At 43.0% G+C, this 20,802-nt stretch overlaps 1 protein-coding gene across 4 annotated transcripts in view; it reads right to left on the bottom strand.

Moving 5' to 3' along the window:
* Positions 1-16,339: 16,339 nt before the first annotated feature.
* POC1B (POC1 centriolar protein B) overlaps positions 16,340-20,802 on the bottom strand; it is a 107,057-nt gene continuing 102,594 nt past the window's right edge. For all 4 annotated transcript variants that reach the window (XM_075856811.1, XM_075856809.1, XM_075856808.1 and 1 more), the window contains one exon: positions 16,340-19,851. In XM_075856811.1, the coding sequence (XP_075712926.1) occupies positions 19,750-19,851 (102 nt within the window). In that variant the 3' untranslated portion in view covers positions 16,340-19,749. The remainder of the gene's footprint in view (positions 19,852-20,802) is intronic.

Genomic DNA, 20,802 nt, shown 5'->3' on the forward strand with positions numbered 1-20,802 from the left:
CTGTTTTGATGTGAACTGCCTCCCACCCTCATAGATATTTTGCTTGAGGATGCTCCAAAGGTTCTCAATAGGGTTGAGGTCAGGGGAACATGGGGGCCACACCATGACTTTCTCTCCTTTTATGCCCATAGCAGCCAATGACACAGAGGTATTCTTTGCAGCATGAGATAGTGCCTTGTCATGCATGAAGATAATTTTGCTACGGAGGGCACGGCTCTTCTTTTTGTACCACGGAAGAAAGTGGTCAGTCATAAACTCTACATACTTTGCAGAGGTCATTTTCACACCGTCAGGGACCCTAAAGGGGCCTACCAGCTCTCTCCCCATGATTCCAGTCCAAAACAGGACTCCGCCACCTCCTTGCTGACGTCGCAGCCTCGTTGGGACATGGTGGCCATTCACCAACCATCCACTACTCCATCCATCTGGACCATCCAGGGTTGCACGGCACTCATCAGTAAACAACATGGTTTGAAAATTAGTCTTCATGTATTTCTGAGCCCACTGCAACCGTTTCTGCTTGTGAGCATTGTTTAGGGGTGGCCGAATAATAGCTTTATGCACACTTGCAAACCCCTGGAGGATCCTACACCTTGAGGTTCGCGGGACTAAAGAGGAACCAGCGGCTTCAAATACCTGTTTGCTGCTTTGCAATGGCATTTTAGCAGCTGCTCTCCTAATCCTATTAATTTGTCTGCCAGAAACCTTCCTCATTATGCCTTTATCTGAACGAACCCGTCTGTGCTCTGAATCCGCCACAAATCTTTTCACAGCACGATGATCACGCCTAAGTTTTCTTGAAATATCCAATGTTTTCATACCTTGTCCAAGGTATTGCACTATTTCACGCTTTTCGGCAGCAGAGAGATCCTTTTTCTTTCCCATATTGCTTGAAACCTGTGGCCTGCTTAATAATGTGGAACGTCCTTCTTAAGTAGTTTTCCTTTGATTGGGTACACCTGGCAAACTAATTATCACAGGTGTCGGAGATTGATTACAATGACCCAAAGAGCCCTAAGGCTGGGTTCACACGACCTATTTTCAGACGTAAACGAGGCGTATTATGCCTCGTTTTACGTCTGAAAATAGGGCTACAATACGTCGGCAAACATCTGCCCATTCATTTGAATGGGTTTGCCGACGTACTGTGCAGACGACCTGTTATTTACGCGTCGTCGTTTGACAGCTGTCAAATGACGACGCGTAAAAATACAGCCTCGTCAAAAGAAGTGCAGGACACTTCTTTGGACGTTTTTGGAGCTGTTTTCTCATAGACTCCAATGAAAACAGCTCCAAAAACGGACGTAAAAAACGCCGCAAAAACAGCGCGAAAAACGCAGCGAAAAATGCGAGTTGGTCAAAAACATCTGAAAAGCAGGGTCTGTTTTCCCTTGAAAACAGCTCTGGATTTTCAGACGTTTTTGGTCACTACGTGTGCACATACCCTAAGACACAATACCATCCATGAGTTTAATTGAAAAACTATTAATTAAATGTTTTCCAATGTGCATAATAATTTGGAATACGGTGTATATACAGTATTTACAAAAAAGAATCCCTTTGGATTCCAATCTCTGATAATCCCCCTCATATGAGAACCATATACTACAAGAAAAGGGAGGGTAACAGAGGGGTGCTGTCATAGTTTCATGAAAAAACTATTACTGGTAAGTAAACAATCTTTTACCTTTTCACCTATGAATGCACCCCTGGAGATGTACAATAGAAGTCAAGATTTTAGGGTGGGACTACAGCTTGTCAGGGTCAGAAGCTGTATGCAGCTGCTATAATCGGTAATGCTTAAGGAAGGTGTGAGGAGAACTCCATGTAGCAGCCTTGCATATCTGATCTAGGGATGCTTCTACTCTCTCGGCCCAGGCGGAGTGTGCTCCGAAGAACTCTGGATGCTGGAGCTTTTGATTAACATAAGCTAAATGTATGGCTTGTTTAATCCATCTAGATATTGTAGATCTACTGGCTGCCGAACACTTGTTAGGACCCTGGAACTGAATAAACAAATTTTCAGAAGATCTAAAATCTTTAGTGACCTTTAGATACTGGACCAGGCATCTCCTTACACCCAGGCAGTTAAAGTGTTGCTCCTTCGGGTTTTTAGGGGAATCACAAAAGGAGTGGAGAATAATCTCTCGGTCTTGATGAAATGGAGACACTACTTTGGGAAGGAAACCTAATAAAGTTTTCATGATGACTCAATGCTTTAACAGTAGACTATATGGAGAAAAGCAGAGATGGTCTATATCTCACTCACTGTACGTGATGACGTAATGGCTAATAAAAATGTCATTTTGAGTGTCAACATTTTAAGGGTTATAGAGTCTAGGTGTTCAAATGGTGAATTTATCATTGCCTTGAGAACCGTATTTAAGTCCCATGGGGAACTAAAGACCTAACCTGTGGTCAAAGCCTGGAGGGGTTGGTCAAGAATCTCCTGACCCAGGGGTGTTCCGCTAATCTAAAATCAAAGAAAGAATTTAATTCATATATCTGGGACTTTTATGGTATTTGGATAGAGGTTTTTATTCAGTCTTGCCTGGAGAAATTCTAATATCAAGGAGATATCTGGTTTAGCTAGGGGATCTCTCTCTATACCCACAAAGTTTATAAATGCTCTCCAGACACTTAAGCCTAATTCACACGAGTGTGTTCGGTCCGTGATATACGGTCCATATGTCGGCCGCATTTCCCGGACCGAACACACTGCAGGGAGCAGGGCTCCTAGCATCATAGTCATCTATGACGCTAGGTGTCCCTGCCTCTCTGCGGAACTACTGTCCCGTACTGAAAACATGATTACAGTACGGGACAGTTTTCCAGCAGCGAGGCAGTGACACCTAGCGCCATAGATAACTATGATGCTAGGAGCCAAGCTCCCTGCAGTGTGTTTGGTCCGAGAAAATGCAGCAGACATACGGACCGTATATCACAGACCGAACACGCTCGTGTGAATTACGCCTTAGGGTATGTTCACACACACTAATTACGGACGTAATTCGGGCGTTTTTGCCCCGAATTACGTATGAAAAATGCGCCTCAATAGCGTTGACAAACATCTGCCCATTGAAAGCAATGGGCTGACGTTTGTCTGTTCACACAAGGCGTATATTTACGCGCCGCTGTCAAAAGACGGCGCGTAAATAGACGCCCGCGTCAAAGAAGTGACCTGTCACTTCTTGGGGCGTAATTGGAGCCGTTATTCATTGACTCCAATGAAAAGCAGCGCCAATTACGTCCGTAATGGACGCGGCGTTCAAGCGCCTGCACATGCCGTTACGGCTGAAATTACGGGGATGTTTCCTCCTGAAAACATCCCCGTAATTTCAGCCGTTACGGACGCTGTCGTGTGAACATACCCTAACATATATCTCTGAGTTAACCGGTTTCCTACTGGCCAGCAGAGTAGACATGACAGACTCAGAAACCTCTATATCTAAGAATTATCCTTTCAGTTTCCAAGCTGTCAGATAGAATTTTAATATTTTTGGGTGCATTACTGGGCCCTGGTACAAGAGATCTGTGGGATTTACAGAAAATAATCTTTGACCTTTCTGTTTTCCCTGGATGCAAATAGGTCTATTGAGGGAACACCCCATTTGTACACTATCTTCTGAAAAATCTCTTTAGTGACCATTCTGAGTGGCGTAACATCTTCCTGCTTAGGAGGCTTGCCACCTGGTTTCCCTTCCCTTCAGGTGGACGGCTGAGAGGGTCAACAAATGCTGCTCTGCCAGAGAAAATATCTGTGAACATAAATAAATCCATCAGTGGAATCTATCCGCCCCCCCCCCCCCCCACTGGTTTATATACGGCACTGTTGTCGTGGTCTCTGAGTTGATTTCTATATTCTGACCAGAAATTGTTGGTATAGAGTTTTCCATGGTTTGAAAAAATGCTGCCCACTCTCTGAAGTTGAAGACCTTTGTGAAGCCTGGTGGTCCTACTGGCACTGGAGAAAAAAGGAGTCGTAGTGATCGCCCCAGCCCCAAGGACTTGCATCTGTGGTTATGTTAAGTGTAGGAGTTGTTACCCATAGAATGCCCCTCCTGAGATTTTCCCTGTTCAACCACCATCTGAGACAGCCTGGCTAAAGATGTAATATGAACAATGGCGGATCATCATAGGGCATTTTGGGCGGCTGCCTGGGGCCCCCGGGGGCCCATGGCCGCCCAAAGTACAATGTAGTTTTGTCACATTTTTTCCAGCGAATCGCGGCAAAAAAAGTGACGAAACAGCATTGTATATGTCCTGCAAAACGACCTTTAGACATAAAGTCACATGACCACATCTCTGAAGTTCTTACTACTGTTTACAGACCTGCTGGTCACATGACCGCAGCTCCAGCAAAATATCACAGAGAAGACTGAGGTGAGCTGCTATGTAAGTATAAGGGGATGTATTTGTTTAAAGGTGTCTGTATTTAGGGGGTCTGGTTTGGGCACTGTATTTAAGGGGTCTGGTCTGTATTTAGGAAGTTTGGTGTCTGTATTAGTTTAAGGGGTCTGTATTTAGGTCGTCTGAGGTCTGTATCAGTTTAAGGGGTTTAGGGTCTGTATATTTAGGGGTCTGTTAGTTTAAGGGGACTGGGGTCTGTATTAGTTTGACGTCTGGGGTCTGTATTAGTTTATGGAGTCTATTTAGGGGGCCTGTTCTAGGGTCTGTATTAGTTTAGGGGTCAGTATTTGGGGGTCTGGATTAGATTAGGGGTCTGGTCTGGGGTCTGAATTACTTAAGGGAATCAGGTCTGGGGTCATTATTAGTGTAGGGGGTCAGGTCTGGGGTCTGTATTTAGGGGTCTATTTCGGGGGCCCAGTATAGGGTCTGTATTAGTTTATGGGTCTTTATTTATGGGTCTGTATTAGTTTAGGGGGTCTGGTCTGGGGTCTTTATTAAGGGAGTCAGGTTTGGGATCTTTATTAGTGTAGGGGATCGGGGTTTGGCGTCTGTATTTAGGGGTCCTGTCTGAGATCTGTTTATTTAGAGTGCTTTTTCTGGGGTCTGTATTTGTTTAGGGGGGGCCTGGTCTGGGGACTGCACTAGTTTAGAAGGTCTGGGTCTGTATGTATTCTATGATCTAGTCTGGGGTCCAAATTTATTAGTCTGAGTAAAAGGGGTTGTCCAGGCACATCGATAGGTCATCAGTATAAAAAACGGTCTGTGCCCGGACAACCCGTTTAATGTATGATTCTGGGCCTTAGTGCCTAAATTTGTGTGTTTCTGCAGAGGCTGGAAATGGCTGCAGAAGTGGTGGGCAAAGATGTCTCATCAGCAGAAGTCGCCATAACGGTCTGCGTCAGATGGAGAAGAAAAGAAAACGACTCCCATCAGAGAAAACTTCACTTGTGAGTCACTGGATATGTAGGGGATCTGTGCCCTCTCCTGACATGTCTGTTGTAGGAAATCCCTGTATTCTACATATCTTTGTGTACCCAGGACTAAAAAGCAAATGTGTGTTACCATTCCCATTGTCAAGAGGATGTGTCCCTGAACAGTATGACACGGTCATAAATGGTTGGAGACTGTCAGTATGTAGGGACACAGCCCTTTGACAAGGGGAATCGTGACACCTATTTGTCAATGCTCGCACAAAGAGGTGGTGTTCACTATAGACACGGCAGAGCGGCGGTGGGGAAGGGGGGCCCAAGTTTGTGGAACAGCCCAGGGTCTATGGTCTACTTAATCCGCCACTGAATATGAAGGGTAAGATCCAGAGCAGGGGTCTCAAACTCGGCCGGGTAAGTGGGCCACATATAGAAAAAAATGTGAAGTTGACGGGCCGCATTACTTTCAAATTTGATACATTACAAAATTATTGTTAGTTATTTCAACTACTATAACAATACTACATTACTATAATACTACATTACTATAATAATAGCGCTAGGTTTAAACTTACTGGAAACTTGCGAGAGTTCTCCACGTGCTTATTTCAACAATCCAGTTTAACAGTTTAAGTGTCGCTAAATGCAGTCCGGCAGCTCAGTTGGCAGCGTTTGGCAGACACACAATTGTCAAAATTAGGCAGCCACTTCTTAGATCGTGCCACAGAGTCCTCTGTAGATCGTGCCACAGAGACCTCTGTACATCGTGCCACAGTGCCCTCTGTAGATACTGCCACAGTGCCCTCTGTAGATACTGCCACAGTGCCCTCTGTAGATCGTGCCACAGTGCCCTCTGTAGATCGTGCCACAGTGCCCTCTGTAGATAGTGCCACAGTGCCCTCTGTAGATGCCACAGTGCCTTCTGTAGATAATGCCACAGTGCCCTCTCTAGATAATGCCACAGTGTCCTCTCTAGATAATGCCACAGTGCCCTCTCTAGATACTGCCACAGTGCCCTCTCTAGATACTGCCACAGTGCCCTCTCTAGATAATGCCACAGTGCCCTCTCTAGATAATGCCACAGTGCCCTCTCTAGATACTGCCACAGAGTCCTCTGGAGATGCTGCCACAGAGCCCTCTGGAGATGCTGCCACAGTGCCCTCTGGAGATGCTGCCACAGTGCCCTCTGGAGATGCTGCCACAGTGCCCTCTGGAGATAATGGCACACACACCCCTTGTAGATAGCGCCACAGACACCCCCAGTAGATAGCTCCATTGAGGCTCCCTCTAGGAGTGGAATCCCCAGCCAGAGCGTTGCCGACGCTTTGGCCAGGGATTCCTCTGCTGGACGAGCCCCTAATGTCACTGTTCATGTCCCAGTTAGGAGCACTAGTATAGGCTCTGCTCTGAAACTCTGGGGAAGCAACTGACATCAGTGTCCATATATGGACAGTGATGTCAGGAGCTTGCCCAGAGCCGGAGTCCCGGAGCAGACCCGCTTCTAGCACCTTGCCTGGGATTCCAGCTCTGCTCCCGACATCACTGTTCATATATGGACAGAGATGTCAGGGGCAACCCCAGAGCTGGAGTCCCGGGCAGGTCGCTACTAGCGCTCCTACTGGGACTCCAGCTGTGCTCCTGACATCACTTTCGAGCTCTGGGCAAACCCTAGATATCGCTGTCCATATGTGGACAGCGATGTCAGGGGATTCCACAGAGTCCCGGAGCAGAGACTATGCTAGCGCTCTGTCCGAGCCTCCGCTCTGGGGAAGACCCTGACAAAACTGTCCATATATGGACAGCGATGTCAGGGATTTCACAGAGTACCGGAGCAGAGCCGATACTAGCGGCTGTGTCCCGCGGGCCGCAGATGACAGCCTCAGGGGCTGCATGCAGCCCGCGGGCCGCGTGCTTGAGACCCCTGATCTAGAGAGAGACTGCTCTTGTCCCACTGTTCTAGTAGGTCCAGTTGCAGAGCGGTGGATCTGAACTGAACATACAATACTGCTAGAATGCATGACATATAGAGGCCCAGAACTGACATAGCTTTCCTGAAAGATGTTGTATGGTCTAAGGATAGTTCTGAGACTGTCTATCAGAGGATTGATCTTCCCTTCTGGAAAAAAAGGACATCTGCCTGTAGGAGTTTAGAAGAATCCCTAGAAGGACATTTGTTTGAGTTGATCAAGTTTGATTTATTTTCCATCCCAGTCTTAACAAGATAGAAGATTAATTCTGTCGTATCAGAGTCTGAGCTGACTCTGCCACTATTAGGAAATCGTCCAGGTAAGGAATCAGGAAGATGTCTCTCGTCCTGATGTAGGATGTCATCTGTGCAATTAATTTTGTAAAAATCCTTGGGGCTTGTGAAATGCCAATGGGGAGACTTCTGTACCCTGTTGAGTGTCACTGCAACCCTTAGATATTTTTGGTGAGGCCTGCATATTGGAATATGTCCACATGCATCTTCCAGATCTAGTGATGCCATCACACAGTCCTTGAAAAGAAGATTTATCGTCCATACAAAATCTTTTGTAGGTCAGGTGTGTATTCAGTTCTATTAGATTTATTATAACCCTGTATTTCTCTTCCGGGTTTTTTTTTTTTTTACCAGAAAAAGAGGGGAATAGAAGCCTTTCCCTGCTTCTGCACTTGGGACTTTTTTTTAGAAGTTACAGAATTTCTGATTCTAAGGCTCTCTGTCTTTCTGGATTCTTTTGGGCTTTTGTAAGAAAGAACCTGTCTCGAGGAAGGGACCTGAACTCTAGAACATACCCTGACCTTATAATTCCTAGGATCCACTGATTTGCGGAGATTTCTTCCCAGTTTTTGTAAAATAGGGATAGACGACCCCCCACCATGGATCTTCTGGCGTCCTTGTTGGTGATCTCTGTTTTTGTGGCCTGAAAAGGAAGCACTTGTTCTTCCCAGGGAACTTTGAGGCCTAGAAATCCTGTCCCCTTGGGTTAGGCTTTTTATTGTAGAGAAAGGAGAAATAGGATCCAGCGCTGGGTAACGTTAAAATGGAAGATCTGTTCCAAGTTTAATGGAATAAGTTAAAAGGAAGTCCCGTTGTGTGTAGTCCTGGGTGTGTAGAAAGTAGAGGTGTAGTATCCTCGGGGCCTACGCGTTTCGGACTACCGCGTCCTTAAACTTGGCTGTAGTAGTTTGAAAAGAGCGCGCTGTCAGTTTTGTACTCGGTCAGTAAGACAGCTAATTGTTGATTGCGTGTCATGGTCTGTCAGGCGTTGGAACGCAAACCGGAAGTAGTCATTAGATCTCGTACTGTGATCTTTGGATGTAAGATGTGAGTATGCGATAGTATTTGAGGACTTTCTTTACCTTGATTAGGTGGTTTAAGGAATATGTTGGTCCGTAACTAAAGCACAAACTAATTTTTTTTTTGTTTTTTGTGTTTCAGATCTCTTTATGGGTATGGGACAGCGACGGCGGCCGGCATGGTTGAGTTCCCGAGCCTGACGTGTCACCCGAGAAACATCATAAACATTCATTACTAAAGGGGAGTACATATATTAGGATGAGAAATAATGGTATATCAGAAGTGAAATGCTGATTTGTAGTTGTGATGACCAATTTAAAAATCTTTGGTGGTATTGATTTGGCTGGCCCTGACCGGAATATCAAAAGGATGTAAGGAGTAGATGTTAAGCCTAAAACATTACCGATACCAATGTATTGCATTTTGATTTGAATGTATATGTAGTAACTATCAATATGGTAATGTATGGCACGGCGCTTAATGTATGAGATGAGGATAACGTGGGGAAGGTGCGGGTAGGACACAACTGAATCACATGGGGATTCGGAAACATGTATTATGACAAACGAGGCTGAGTGATGTGAGGGTTGGAGCGTGTACATGACAAAAAGCATATGTTATGCATGTACCACTTTGGGGAAGTGTGGTGGTGGTGTATACCTTGGAGGGGCTGTCATTGGAACTTTTGTTATTAATTGGGTCATATTTTTTTATGTGACGTACCCTTTGGGACGAAAAGATTCAGTTGTTTTCCCTTGAATAGGGAACCCCTTATTTCTATCGAATGCTTTCTCTTCTAAGTCGTCTAGCGGGGGCCCAAATAGAAAATCACCAGAGAAAGGAATGGAGCATAGTTTCCCTTTTTAACCGGTGTCCCCCTACCAGGTTTTTAGCCAGAAAGCACATCTGGCAGTGTTTGGGAAGGCTGCTGATCTGGCAGAAAGGATCTACCGAGGAGTCGGCCAAAATTTCTGCTGCCTTAGATAAATCTGGGAGGAAGGAGAGGATCTGCTCTCTGGAAGTTTTGTCTATAATGTGAAGCTCTAATTGTGCTAGCCAAATCTTTAGAGTCCTAGCCACATAAGTGGCTGCAATACCTGGCTTAAAAGCCCCCATAGAAGCTTCCCGTTTTTTTGAGGTAGTAATCTGCCTTCCTATACATGGGGTCAGATAATGAACACAGATCATCAAAGGGTAAAGCATTCTTTGTAGAAATTTTTGCAACTGGGGCATCAAGTCTAGGGGTACTATCCCAATCCCTATAGACCTCTTCTTTAAAAGAAGATTTCCTTTTTTGAAATTTTGGGATGCCAACTTTCCTATCTGGGTTTTTCCATTCCCTCTTGATGAGACTTGTTATATTTTTATGGATGGGAAATGTGCGGTTTCTTAGGCCCTAAGTATTCAAACATTATGTCCTGGATAGAACAGGGTTCATTGGGGTCATCAACGCTCGTTGTTGCTCTTATGCTTTTAAGCAGCCGATCTACATCCTCCGCTAAGAACAAAATTTTACCTCCCCCATCCTCGTCAGAGGTATTATCTGAAGAGCTCAGATCTCCTTCTTCTAACTGAAATCCTGGTTGATCCTTCTTATTTCTTAGGGACTTTAGGGAATTCCTAACGATTGCCCTTCACGATGTCCTTAATACCAGACTTGTAGAATCCTCAGTGATGATTTTATCTAGGCAATTTTGGCATAGTCTGTTATTGTAGGAGGCTGCTAATTTTTTATTACAAACTGCACATTCTTTGTTACGAGTTTTATCCAGTTTTCTTTCTGTGACCATCCCTTGAACTAAACATATGTACAAGAGAAGGAGACAATATTAGCAAAAAAAAGGAGGTTTATTGTCTTACCCTATGTAAGTCCTGCCACCTCTTCAAGTACCGGACTGGAGGATCTTGTGGCATCCGAGCGGTCAGCGAATCTTGCTGCTTCTCCTGGCGTTTCTATTATGGAAGGAGATACTGGAGACTGTAGCTACATGTTGTTCATGCCTAAATAGGCCTTGGATTGGCTGGGGAGGCCCTCTGCTTCGGACGGCTGAAGCTCCTCCTCCCCGCTAGGGACGCCGGAACCACCACTTCTGGAAAATAGGAAGCGCGCCCCCCCCCCCCTGCCGGAAGTGAAGCCCCGCAGTGGCCAGAAGTTTTGCACAGAGTGCGCCGGAAGCCACCAATGCCAGGACATGTGTATCAGCTCCACCAGGGAACTGAGAATGACCCAGGGAGAACCACTCAACTGCCAGAGGAAGGTCTAACGCCGTGGAACCTAAACCACCTCCAAGGAGGGAAGTGATGACCGGGAGCGGAGGGAGTAACCGTCTCTAGACTTAAAGGGAACCTTACACCTTCCCATACATGTGCAGCTGAGTGCAGCATGTAATAGGCAGGGCTGCACAAACCCTGGGGCACATTACATTTTTTCCTACCCTCCTCCGTTATTTAGATATCGGTGCCGTTACATATGGCACCCGATATTTAAATAACCCCCTGAATGGTCAGTGGGGCGTGTAATGGCAAGGGGGCATGTAACATCGCTGTGACACTTTCCAATCCGCTACGGACAGTGCCACAGCAAGAGCTGTAGAGAGGAGAGAGTGTGCGCGCACACTCAACTCTTCAGCTCTTGGCAGACAAGGACAGGACTGTGTGATCTCTCGTGAGAGATCACACAGTCTTGTCCCTGTCTGCCGAGAGCTGTAGAGTGAGTGAAAGCATGTGCACACAGCTCCGAGCTGCGCACGCTCTCTCCAGCTCTTGCTGTGGCACTGTCCGTAGCGGATTGGACAGTGTTACACGCCCTCTTCCCATTACACACCCCATTGACAGTTCAGGGGGTTATTTAAATATCGGGTGCCAAATGTAATGGCACCGATATTTAATAAGGAGGGTAGGAAAAAAATGTAAAGTGCCCCAGGTTTTGTGCAGCCCTGCCTATTACATGCTGCACATGTATGGGCAGGTGAAAGGTTCTCTTTAGGGGTAGTCCCTCCAGAGTAGACTTACACCTTCCAGAGCACCCCTAGGGAGAAAGGTAAGAACTCTGCAAGCCAGGGAGAAGTGCTTTTTCCAGCAGGACAATCCCATCCGGAGGACCGGAAAGCCGGACTGGGTGTGTGGGGAGGTGTGTCCTTTATATAATCATGCTTCCTGTCCAGCAAATGGGATGCCCCTCCAGAGGTGCTGTTATAGGTGAAAGGATAAATAACAATTTAAACCTATTCCATTCACTGAAGGTGGTTTTACACAGGCAGATTTTCTGCCCGGTAACGAACGCTGATCAGCAAAAACAGCATGTTGAGTGACAGTATAGGCACGAATGTTTAATAATACAATCGTTCATCCACATACAGTGTAAAGAAGTAAAGCACTGCTAGGACTAACTACAGACATAGATTTTTCTATTAGGACACCACTACAAAATTTCTGTTATATAATACACATTCCAGAACAAACAGCTGATGGGTCGATTCAGTATTAAAATAGGAATATAATAGAGCTGTTTTAGACTGGTAAATAAAGGGATTCTTTATACATAAAAGTTACATTTAAATGACTAATTGCAGTTACTCTGAACGTCGAACACTGAAATGAGTAGAAAGGTTATTACACAAGACTTACCCCATTTTGGAGGTGTCCTTAAGGAGTTGAGTAATTGCTCTGGTTAGAGGATAACAGAGGATATATATATATATATATATATATATATATATATATATATATATATATATATATATATTTTAGCCCTCTTATTCATAAAGAATAAGTAGGCTTTTCTTTAATCACATTAGAAAAAGCCCCGTTTCCCTCCCTATGGCACCCACTGGACTAACCGAACTATTAGGTTTATTTACAGTTATATGACAGAGAACTGCACATACAGCAACTCCCTTCTAGATCTGAATTTATGAGCTGAAGTGATGAGATACAGAAAATGATACAGAAGCAGCAAGGTGGGAAATACAAAAAAAAAAAAGCTGCCCTGCTAAACTTAGACATTCCACAATTGTGATTTTTCAGATGTTGTTTGTTAGTTTAGAAAATAACAGCATTGAAAACCACATGTAAAAACTGTGATCATAGTTGTTCCAATATAGACAAAAAGGCATGTCCACTATACAACCAAAAGTATGTAGATTATTCATGTGTTTGAGCCACACCCATTGCAAACAGGTCATAAAATCAAGCACAAAGCTATGCAATCTTGATAAACATGGAATCTCCATAGTTAATATTATAGGTCGTAATAAAGAGCTCTGTGACCTTAAACATGGCACTTTCATAGGATGCCACCAATGCCAAATGTCAATGGGTTTCCGTGGTGAAGCAGCTGCACTCAAGACTAAGATCCGCATGCACAATGCCAATCGTTGAATTGGCCGCTACCGGACTTTGGAAAAGTCTATATATGTTCTCTAGAGTTGTAAATCAGTCTGCTAGATAACGATACCTACTGGTATGCATAGTGCGAACTGTGAAATTTGGCAGAATCTCGTGGAAAGCCTTCTCAGAAGAGGGAAGGATGTTCAAGCCACAAAAAGAGGGTGCAACTTCAAATTGACAACCATGGTTTTAGAATGGGGTGTCCAACAAGTGTGATGGTCCACATACTTTTGACCAGATAGTGTATTTACTAGAATGTATAAATGCAAGCTAGAATAAAAACACACTTCCTGTATTCCATATGCTAAGCATCTTCTCTTTGTATTGATGACATTTACACAATCAAGGCTACAGCCAGAAATCCATAGGGAATAAGTATTAACCTTACAAAGTACAAAGCAAGGCTGTTCAGATGTGGCGACCTTTGACCAAGTCTGATCAAAAAGAATATACAAAATACCGTGTCAAGTAATTTTGCATGGATAATCTGTTCTCATCTTTGATCTTATTTTTTTCGTTCATGCACAAAACAAGATCTTTTTATGGCTGGTTGGCTTCAGAAGTAGGTGTCTGCTAATGCTGTTTGTAGTTTAGATAGTAAAAACAGATGTCAAGCACATGACACAAATCTAAAATCAACAAAAAAAAGTTAAGAAAAATGACTTCCTCTTCCCTCAAGATTCAGTCATTTTTCAAGAGCTGAAATTATGGAAAATTATGGTCAGATTGTATCTTTTTATATCTCAAAAAGATCAACCAATTCAGTAAATATATAATATTGACATCTTCATAGGAGTGATTTTATGCAATAAGAGAAATTGCCCTAAAAAACAAGTTACACTAGACCCAAAAATATGCCACACCTGTATTATAGAAAACACACATATAAAATAAGAAATCTAGAAACCACACATGCTTGACAGAAAACAATTCGAACAAAACATGTCAATAATTTTGGAAGCTTTCAAGTAGACGTAGCCCGCTAACCAAAATGGTACTTCTACAACCGTGCAAAACCGTAAAGTTGTCTGGTAGGACGACATAGATGAGGCTTAGCTAACCAAGCACTAAAAGAGCCCTTAATGTTCAGATTTACTACAGTACCATCCATTCAAATCAGGGTCACTGATCTTGGACTTGAAGCTGCAGGGGTGAGGGCGCTGGTTTTTTTTCCACTTATATCTCATGGATGAAGGACGTATAAATTGATTTTGAGATATACTTAAATAAACAATGCCCCATATCAGAGATTATTATATTGTAGACTGGTTCATTTATAACCGATTTGGTAAAAAAAACAACAAAAAAAAAAACCAAAACACATATATTGTCTGTCCTTCCTCTTTATGGATTCCTACTCCCCCTAATCAGATATTGGAGCAATTGGAACACTTGGTTTCAACTGTGTTTTTATTGACGTTTTTTTCCCGAAATGTATACAGAACAACAAAACAGAAGGTCAGGTTTTACCAATCGTACAAATAAAAAGAGAGAGAGAAAGAAGGGAAAAAAATAAAAATACGAGTCATACAATCAGGTTGTACCAATTGTACAAAATTACACAAATATATAAATGCATAACAAATGGTGATAAATCAAGTCCCTGCCGGGAGACTGAACGAGAACGAGGGAAAGAACAGTTGGAGGAGAGGGAGGGTCATACTGTATGTTGAGGGCAGGACCCTATAGGCGACTGGTGATGAAACGGAAATCCAATATATACCCCATGGATCCCAAATTAATTTGAATCGGTCTAAAGAGTTGTTCAGTGAAGCAGTCATAAATTCCATAGTGCGGATTTCTCCAATTCAAGTCAGCAAGTCGGTGTTAGTAGGGAGTGTGGTTTGTTTCCATTTCTACGCAATCCGGGTGTAACAATTTGTATATTAGGTCATCAGGTACTGTGGATGTTAAATGGACAATAAAATGTACAAAAGCTACTGGCCTAGTTCATGAGTATGCTAATAAAAGTTACCTAAAAGGTGAAGCTTTACTCTACAGTCAAAGCACAGCAATTTGCTGAAAACCAACCCCCCCCCCACCCACTCTTTTCAATGGCAGGTACAAGCGCATGAATTCTCCTGATGATGCCAGGACAGTAGCCTCAGGGAATCAGAATTTCCACTGCTGTATTCCCATATTAATCAAATTGCAAGAAAGCAATTTGGTTAACACAAGTAAACAATAATAAATAATAATATACAATGGTATAGATATAACACAGTAGCGGTCATTTTCTATTGATACGGCTGTAAAAAAGAATTGTATAAATATCACAAGTCTGATGTCAGAACCTGGCGACTACATCAAGGTGAGTGGCGCTACATAGGCACTGCTCATCTCTTCTTGCAGAAGCAATCTGGTGCAGATCACTTTTACAGACAGATTTTTCGCCTTTGCCAACCAAGCATTGACCGACATTGTAGTGCTTCTTTATAAAATGAGGTTCTTCAGCAGCTGTAATGTGTATAATACAGGTCTGTGTTCCAGAACATCATCATGCACACCATGCTGCAGACCTTTTTGGGAAGTATGAGGGTATTTCATATCAGTGATGGACAGGAATCACCCCCTTATGTTCGAATAAGAGGTTCTGCAGCAGTAATTATGATGTCCCAGAAAACTATTTTTTTAGGTTCAAAGTGTATATAAAGTGACGTACAGGTAAATACACTTCCTCCACAAATCTAAGCCTAAGGGCTTGTCCACATGTAACAGAATTGCTCCGTTTTTCCTGTTTGGAATTCCGTACGGAAAATACGCAGCGGAATACAATAGCAGCAAAGTGGGTGTGATTTAACAAATGTCATCCACATGCTAAGGAAAACTTCCGTCCAGAAATTCAATTATGTCAATTTTGGCTGTGGAAAGTGGACTGATTTCCTGCGTTTTTTCCCCATAGAAATCAATGAGGAATAACGATTACTCAGCAAACTACAATATACTGTGTAATTTGCTGTGGAAATGCTGCATGAAATGGTGCGGATTTTCCACAACGGATTGTCTGCTAGTTGATGCTCTCTGAAATTCTCTGCAGCAAATCCTTACATGTGATCCTAACAAAGGCTCCTAGGCCTGCCATGACTTTATGTCTATTAGAGGCCAGAGGCACGGCCTAATAGATTGCTAGTTTTACACTCAGGCAGAAATGTTTTGGTATACTCAGTCTACATTATAGAAGTAATCAAAAGATTGCATAGTAAAGTCCCCTAGTGGAACAAAAAACAAAACAAAAAAAGAGTTAAACAAAAAAAGGAACAGTAAAATTAAACAAAACCATGTTTTTTCATAAAAAGTGGTTTTATTTAGTAAAAGTGTTATACATATATTTGGTATTGCCACAATCATAAGGACCCAAACAATAAAGTTAACACATTAATTAAACCGCATGGTGAACGCCGCACAAAAAACAACAGTGGCAAAATTGCTTTTTTCCACCGCCCCCCCCAAAATAATATAATATAAGTTAATCAATAAGTCCCATGCATGTAAACTACACCTTGTCCCACAAACAAGCCCACATATAGCTAGATTGACAGAAAAATAAAAAGGTTATAATTGTTGGAATACGATCGATGCAAAAACAAAATGTGTTGGTTGTGCAGAACTACAAAAACATAAAAATCCGAAACATATTTGGTATCACTGTCATCGCACGACCCATAAAATAAGGCCTCATGAACACGACCATAGCCATGTGCACGGCCATGATTTTCAGGTCGGCCGGCTGCGCAGTGTTACCCGCAAGCCGCCCGCAAATCGCGGGCCGCGCACGTGGCCGCGTCCATAATTTCCTATGAGCCTGGACCATGCACGGACCGTGGAAACCACAGTTGTGTGCATGGGCCCATAGGAATGAATGGGGCCGCAATTCTCCCGTGGATTTTCAGGGGAATTGTGGCTACAAAAGCACGTTCATGTGCATGGGGCATTAAGGTAATAATCTTATTTACACCGCTTAGTGAAGGGCGTAAATTCAAAAAGCGAAAACAATGATGGAGTAGCTGGGGTTTTTTTCAAGTTCCTCCCCAAAAAAAAAGTTTATAAAAGTATATAAATATACTACATGCATCCAAAAATGGTGCCATTGAAAAACACAACCTGTTCTGCAAAAAACAAGCCTTTTTAGTTCACACAGAGTTTTTTGCAATTCCGTTTGGCATTTTAAGGCAGATTTTGATCTGCCTGCACGCCGTTTGCGGCGTTTTTTGCTCGCGATCATTGAGCGCCACGGCAAAAACGCAGCGAAATACGCTTTCTCTGCCTCCCATTCATGTCAACGGGAGGTTAGAGGAATAAACGCCCGAAAATAGGGCATGTCGCTTCTTTTTCCCGCAAGCGTTTTTTACCGCTCGCGGGGAAAAAAAGCGTCCGCTGACCCTTGAAATCAATGGGACGCATTTTTAGCCGGTTTTTGGCGCGTTTTCCGCGTCAAAAACCTCCGTGTGTACTGGGCCATAAGCCTATATCGATGAAAAAGATAAAGAAAATTATGACTCTTGCAATGCGAAGATGAAAAAACATAAAAGAACGTTTGGTCATTAAAGCGACCCTCTGGTCCCGGGACAACATTTGTATATGGAGTAATAATATCTAATACCTTCCAGTTGTGCCCCTCTGCCGTGAGTCTGCCGTTTTAGGCTCCCCTATGTGCTGTCCCAAAACGGCTGCAGCGCTTCGTAGACTACGAGTCTGAGAGAATCCCGCTGTTCTCGGATTAGCCAGAGCTGTTCACGTGAGCAGTTCTGTCTAATTACTTTGTCGAATCAAGTACTCGTGTTTTCTCACAGTGATGTGTGCAGATTCCATGTGACATTATCTGGGTGAAAAATGTCAGTTGTATCGGGAATTAGAACTAGAGCTTCTTACCGAACACATGCTGTGCTACTTTAACCACTTCAGGAGCAGACCATTTTTCGCTCTTTCATTTTCATTTTTCTTCCCTGCCTTTCAAGGTCCATAACTGCGGGACAAGCTGTAGTTTTGCACAATTTATTGTACTATATAATGTACTGAAAAAGCAAAAAAAAACAACCCAAAAACCCCCCAGAAAAACTCTTGTGGTGTGGAATAGAAAAAAATAGCGATTCCTCAATTGTTTTTTGGGTTTTGTTTTTACAGCGTTCACTGTGTAGTAAAAACGACATATTAACTTTATTCTGTGGGTCAATAGGATTACGTCACCCTACCTCCAATTTATTTTGGAGATAAAGTGACCAAAAAAAAGCAATGTTAGCATTTTTTAGTTACTTCTTAATATGGCGTTCAACCTGCGGATTGAATAACATTATATTGTAATAGTCTTACGTGCGGACTTACGTACGCGGCGATACCAACTATGTTTATCTTTACTTTAGGTACAAATGGGAAAGTTTCTTTTTTTTTTTTTTTTGTATGTCACTAAAAACTTTATAACTCTGTTTTACATTTTCCCCGCAGTTATGTCATCATCATCTCAGGCAGGATTACAATGACAGATAACACCTATATATAGATTACATATATAGTTTCCGTTTGTTTCAGTCAGGGCTCCCGTTCTTACAGAAACAAATATTTTGTAGGTGAAAATGTGAATTGCTCACGATTAAAATTATAGGTCTAATTTTTCAAGGATGCCTTTAGGGTATGTGCACACGATATCGACAATTACGGCTGAAATTACGGCGCCGTTTTCAGGAGAAAACAGATCCTGCCTTTCAGACGTAATTGCTCGTACTCGCGTTTTGCGAGGCGTCAATTACGGGTGTAATTTGGAGCTGTTCTTCATTGGATTCAATGAAAAACGGCTCAAATTACGTCCCAAGAAGTGTCCTGCACTTCTTTGCCGAGGCTGTAATTTTACACGCCGATTTTTGACAGCGACGCGTAAAATTAAAGGTCGTCGGCACATTACATCGGCAATCCCAATAAAAGCAATGGGCAGATGTTTGCCGACTTATTGAAGCCGTATTTTCAGGCGTAATTCAAGGAGTAAAACGCCTAGTTTACGCCTGAAAATAGGTCGTGTGAACCCAGCCTTAGGGTATGTTCACACGCTTAACCAAAACGGTCTGAAAATACGGAGCTTTTTTTTTTAGCAACTAGCGTTTTTCACTGCTTTTTTTACGGCCGTTTTTGGAGCTTTTTTTCTATAGAGTCAATTAAAAATGACCCCAAAAACATCCCAAGAAGTGACATGCACTTCTTTTACACGGGCGTCTTTTTACATGCCGTATTTCCCATTGAAATCAATGGGCAGATGTTTGTAGGCGTTCTGCTTCCGATTTTTCAGCCGTTTTTCGGGATAACACTACGTGTGCACATACCCTTATAGATGTTAAAACCTTCAAACATAATTATCTAAAAAAGAAAAAAATTTAACATGATTTAATTATTTTTAGACTGTGTTAAAATACATAAAATTACTTATTTAAAAGGAAAGGTTGACATTTTCAAGATTTTTTTTTCCCCGTATAAAAATAAATAATAAAACAACCATTAGATCGTCAAAAACAAAGACACCTTGATGGTACCCCGACAAACCCCTTTGACTTACACCTTGTTCTCTTGGGCGCTGTTGGTATTTCTCATGGATCCGCCAGTGCATGGTGGCTTCCGTTATAGATGGAAACCGCAACACAAAAGTGAACAGAGCTTTACAATGTTTAAGAAGTTTTTATATACAAGAAATTATAATAAAAATTTAATCTAAAATACATTCATAGAAGAATATCTTGCAGCACTGGCATTACACATTCTTCCTTATCAGTCTGATTCTGAAATCCGTGTTGTGATCTGCTGATTTTCAAGGCATTCTTTGAGTTTATCTTCCGTCAATGTCAGTCGATGCTCCAATATTGAAACAGTCTGTAAAAAAAAATTATTTAGGCTGGGTTCACACGACCACATTAACGTCCGTAATGGACAGCCGTATTTCGCCTGGAAGTCCCGGACCGAACTCAGTGCAGGGAGCCGAGCTCCTAGCATCATAGTTATGTACGATGCTAGGAGTCCCTGCCTCTCTGCAGGACAACTGTCCCGTACTGTAATCATGTTTTCAGTACGGGACAGTAGTTCCACGGAGAGGCAGGGACTCCTAGCATCGTACATAACTATGATGCTAGGAGCCCGGCTCCCTGCACTGAGTTCGGTCCGGGACTTCCGGCCGAAATACGTCCGTCCATTACGGACGTTAATGTGGTCGTGTGAACCCAGCCTAACAGTGATACCAGAATTTACACCCCTTTCCCTTTTACAACAGCACATTCTATACAAAGCATAAAGTGAAGCATTATATAGAAGAGCAGAATTCTACACATTTTTGCCTTTTCCAAAAGCAAAACATTAAAGGAACAGTGTCACGATTTTTTTTTTTACATCAGTTTGGTTTTAGTGTTTTATTAAAAACTTTTATATTTATTTGTGTGTTTGCGTTTTACTTTTTTTTATTTTTACAGTTTTTCTTCCCTATGGTGGCTGCCATTTTTTTTTCCATTTCTGTATGTGTCGATTAACGACACATACAGACATGGAATACGGCAGCTACAGTCCCATAGTGAATGCGAACGGGGCCCATTCCATTCACTATGCTGTACGCCGTCTATGTGGGAACGGCGCATGCGCCGCTCCCACACAGTCCAAGTTGAATTGTGCGCCGTCTGGCGCCATTTTCCTGTAGACCGGAAGTCGCGGCCGGACAGTAAGATTACTACTTCCGGTCGCGGCTTCCGGACTTGTGCACTTGGAGCGGCGGTAGCAGACGGACCGGAGGGAGCGGCAGCGACTGGAGCAGGTAAGTTATTTCTATGTATGTTCGTG

The sequence above is a fragment of the Rhinoderma darwinii genome, chromosome 3, assembly GCF_050947455.1.
Source record: "Rhinoderma darwinii isolate aRhiDar2 chromosome 3, aRhiDar2.hap1, whole genome shotgun sequence".
Taxonomy (NCBI): domain Eukaryota; kingdom Metazoa; phylum Chordata; class Amphibia; order Anura; family Rhinodermatidae; genus Rhinoderma; species Rhinoderma darwinii.